At 52.0% G+C, this 4301-nt stretch overlaps 1 gene segment (V, D, J or C); it reads left to right on the forward strand.

Moving 5' to 3' along the window:
- Window positions 1–1340: 1340 nt before the first annotated feature.
- Window positions 1341–1900, forward strand: LOC105309166. The segment is given in 2 exon segments: window positions 1341–1447; window positions 1548–1900. Coding segments are annotated over 2 exon segments (399 nt in total).
- The last annotated feature ends 2401 nt before the right edge of the window (window positions 1901–4301 follow it).

Here is a 4301-nt window from a genome sequence, read left to right on the forward strand (position 1 = left end):
TGAGTTGCTATTAAAGAATAACATGAGATGAAGTGGCTTATAGGACAACTGGAAGTTGCTTCACACAGTCCAGGGGTGAGAAGACCATGATAAAGAAACCAACAGACACGGCATCTTGAGGTCTCGCTTCCTGGTTCACAAGGCCTTCTGTGCCCTCACCGGGGGAAGTGCTCCCTGAATTTAAGACAGTGGCATTTTGAATGATTAACTGTTTCTAGTTGAACTTTTGTTCTTTCTAGGGCTGTGCCTTCTGGAAACCTATCACAAGGGCAGACAGATTATGATCTCATATTTTTCTGGGACACCTGAGTATCCAGCCCTCGTGGTGCAGCATCTATGATGTCACATAGTTGATATGTTGAAGAGACTTTAATGATTAGCACTTATTGCAGCTTGCTCTTCACTGTGGCTGCGTGTCATAAGAAGAATAACATTTTATCAGGTCTCTCCATCTACAGGCTGAGCGTTGGCTTTCCTCATAGAGCCAGGGACAAGGGACACACCAACACCCCTCAGCAGGTGCGCAGACTCACACGGCATAGAAGCACTCATCGGAAGGAGACTCAGCACTGACCCGTGCGAGCCCGCGTCACACCATGCACTGCATTTCCAATTATGATGCTGAGGATGTAACATGGACATCATGTATGTGCGTGCGATTCCAACTGTACACGTCATCCTGGCCTGGCTGTGGCTGACAGAGCTCTACCACAGCAAGGCGACTACCGTACAAGTGCAGTTACCAGTGGACAAAAAATTTAGAAGCACAGAGAGTGACATTCAGATGGGGCAGGCGCCTGAAATACACCTGTTACCATGGTTCTCGCACGTGCTCTCCATTAGCACTAGAAAGCAGTAAATCCCACACGCACTCATGCAGGATGCAGACCTGCACCTTACTGGGCACATCCACTCTGTCCTGGAGGTGGCCCAGGGGAGCAGTGGGGTGCAGTGGGGATTGTGCAGGGCCACACACATGAGTTCACTCTTATACATATGAGCTCTCGACACCAGCAAGCTCTCTGTGGTCCTGTTTGGCCTTGTTCACCTGTGATGCAGGTAAATGATATCACATCACATGACTTACGTGCATGAGTAAAATGAAATGAGACAATGGTGCTAAGTGTTTCAGTAATACATGTCACAGCAAAAGTCATATTTCACCAAATGTTCTCATTGCCACCACATGTCTGAACACAGCCACGTCTGCTCTGGGTCTCTGCCCTCTCTGTGGGTCCCCAATCCCAGAGCTCCTTATACAGTCGGAGCTCATGCAAATAGGGCCCCTCTGCCGATAAAAGCCAGCGCAGCCCCGAGCCTGCAGCTCTGGGACAGGAGCCCAGCCCCGCGATTCCCAGGAGTCCCCATTCCGGGATCAGGTCTGAACACACACACCGCACCATGGCGTTTGGGCTCAGCTGGGTTTTCCTCGTCGCTGTTTTACGAGGTGACTGTTGGGGAACAGGGGACACTGCGTACGTGAGTGGGTGTGAGTGAGGAACACAGATGTGGACCATTTCCTGACCCTGACATGTCTGTGTTCACAGGTGTCCAGTGTGAGGTGCAGCTGGTGGAGTCTGGGGGAGACATGGTGCGGCCCGGGGGGTCTCTGCGACTCTCCTGTGCAGCCTCTGGATTCACTTTTAGTAGCTACTGGATGAGCTGGGTCCGCCAGGCTCCGGGGAAGGGGCTGGAGTGGGTCTCATACATTAGTTATGGCAGCAGTTACATATACTACGCTGCCTCCGTGAAGGGCCGATTCACCTTCTCCAGAGACAACGCCAAGAACACGCTGTATCTGCAAATGAGCAGCCTGAAGCCTGAGGACACGGCCGTGTATTATTGTGCGAGACACACAGTGAGGGGACTTCAGTGTGAGCCCAGTCACAAACCTCCCTGAGTGAGACAGGAGGGGAGCTCAGGACACCTGGGGTCGCTCAGGGTACACACAGCACAGCACACACAGACCAGCCCAGCAGCAGGTGCAGAGGGACCCGGGGAAGGGGCTTCCTGTTGAGAGCAGCGATTTCCTCTCAAATCTCTCAGCTGCCTCCCAGGAGAATTACTGCTTCTTTGTGGCTCTAATTTTCCACATTCTCACACACGCAAGAAATGAAGAAATAACCTGTCTCTTGACGGCGTATCAGCAGTGCCTGGGGACCTTTCCTGCAGCAGCTTTCAATGTGTCCTTTCTGATTTCATGACAGAGAGACCACCTGTGGGCTTTGTGTCCTGAGGCTGGGAACTGTTTCCACACAGAGAGACACAGCACAGTGCAGGGACCTGTGTGCTGAGCTCAGGCTCTGCCCGCCACAGACACACGCTGTCCCCACGTGGGCCTCCCTTCAGACAGGACACATGGCCCACATGGGAGGACCTGTCCCCCAGGACTCTGTCCCACCGGGTCCCTGTGCTGCCTGCAGCATGTTAACCTCTTGCTCCTCATTTTCTCGGGTGGATGATTAACACCCTTCATCACCTGCTGTCACCTGCTGTCCTAGTTCCACTAAATCTGTTTAGTCATGTGTCCCCCGTGCTGCAGTCTCCCTCACTCTCAAGCCCTCCCCACGTACCAGTCACAGCAAAGAGGATAATAATTTCCGACATGGGTCCTTTCCTATGATTCTGCACTGGGCCCTGGCACTGCACAGTTGGTCCGCTGTTGTTTCTTCAGACCCCATCACAGTCTTTGCTGTAAATCCTCCCAGTAAGAGGGTAGCTGCAGGTGGTGTGACCAGAGTGGTGAGGGTTCAGGTGAGGGACTCCGTGTGTTTTGACTTCTCTCTGGTTCCTGGTCTGTAGAGAAAGGAGCACTGTGAACTTCCCACAGACGTGGCCTCCTCTTTACTCTGAAGAGCATTTCTCTGCCCAGGCCTTATGCGGTCTCCCAGAACTTCTAATGCAACCTGAACAAGGATTGATCACTCTACCCTATAGGCCATCTTAGCTTTTTAGATCTACTTAGGGAAGCCTCTCTAGTGCACCCACATTGTGTTCCGGATAACTATGGGTTTCTCTCCTTTATCAAATAGAAATGAATCGTGTAAATGGAAGAGAAATTCACACCCCAGACCCACTCGTCTATAGAAGCCCCATCCATCACTCAGGGATACGGCCCCCCCACATGCACACTCAATATGAAGCTTTAGCCTGAGCTGAAACACAGTGGAGAGATGAACCCAGAGTTAGGGAGGCAGTGGGTTCTCACACATGATGTGGTCAAGGTCAATTGAGGAACTACTGAGGGTACAACTGTGTGTGTCAGGCCTGTCCCCAAGGTTCATAGTTGAGGACAAAGGACACAACTCTTTCCCATAGAAATGGGGACAGACAATGAAAAGGTCCTGCTGTGGAGAACGCATAAGGTCACTCTCTGAATTGTGTGTTTATGTATTTTATTACCATCTCTATATTATGTTGTTTTAACAACTTTACAAATATTTCTGATGGGGAGAGATTTCCCCTCATGATGTCACCAGTTCTTAGATACAGCACAGGTTCTAGCCTGGCACACGTTTTTCACATGCACACTAACCTCTCAGGGCACCCGACTATCTCTGCTCGCACATGCCGGGTCACGATCCTCCTCTGCCTTCGTCATCCCAGGCCCAGCAGCCAGGCAACTGGAGAACCACCTCCAGCTCTGAGCCCAATAAAATGATTCACACGAGTCAGGCACAGCTCCTCACCACCTTCACCTCATTACCAGGAAACCGCAGTAAAGCACAGGCCCATAGTCCCTTCTCCGTTCGGTATGTGTCTCCTGACACCGTGGAGTCTTCCCTGTGGCCCCTGCTGGCATCCAAGCTCCTGTCTCTAGGACCTGTGACCATGATAAACTGTTTTGCCTGAGCCGCTCCTGTGTCTTTTTTATGGCCACACCGGACCGATATCTCTCGAAAGAAAACAAACAATTGGCACCATGAACAGGAAGGTCTAGTACTGACAGGGGGACTTAGAGACACCCCTAACAGCCTGCCTTCACTTTTGGCTGTGTGATCGGGCCCCGCCATCTGGGAAGGCTCGGTGACAAGTGGACACTTTTGTTCACAGCGTGGTGCCTTCTGTGTGGCCTCATCAGGGACTGTCAGTGCTTCCTGTCCTAAATGGGGGACAAAAGTGGTGTCCTTCTCAGGTTGCGGTGTTCTGTGGTCTGACACCTGCCCAGGGGCCCTTGTACCCTGAGCTCAGCCTCGGGCTCTTCCTTGAGCAGAGAGGAGAGAGGACAGGCTCAGCCCTGCCCTGGGACAGCTTCAAAGATCTCCGATCCATGTTGCAAATGGGGATCAGAACACGGTGGG

The sequence above is a fragment of the Pteropus vampyrus genome, unplaced genomic scaffold (assembly GCF_000151845.1).
Source record: "Pteropus vampyrus isolate Shadow unplaced genomic scaffold, Pvam_2.0 Scaffold679, whole genome shotgun sequence".
In the NCBI taxonomy this organism is placed as follows: Eukaryota; Metazoa; Chordata; class Mammalia; order Chiroptera; family Pteropodidae; genus Pteropus; species Pteropus vampyrus.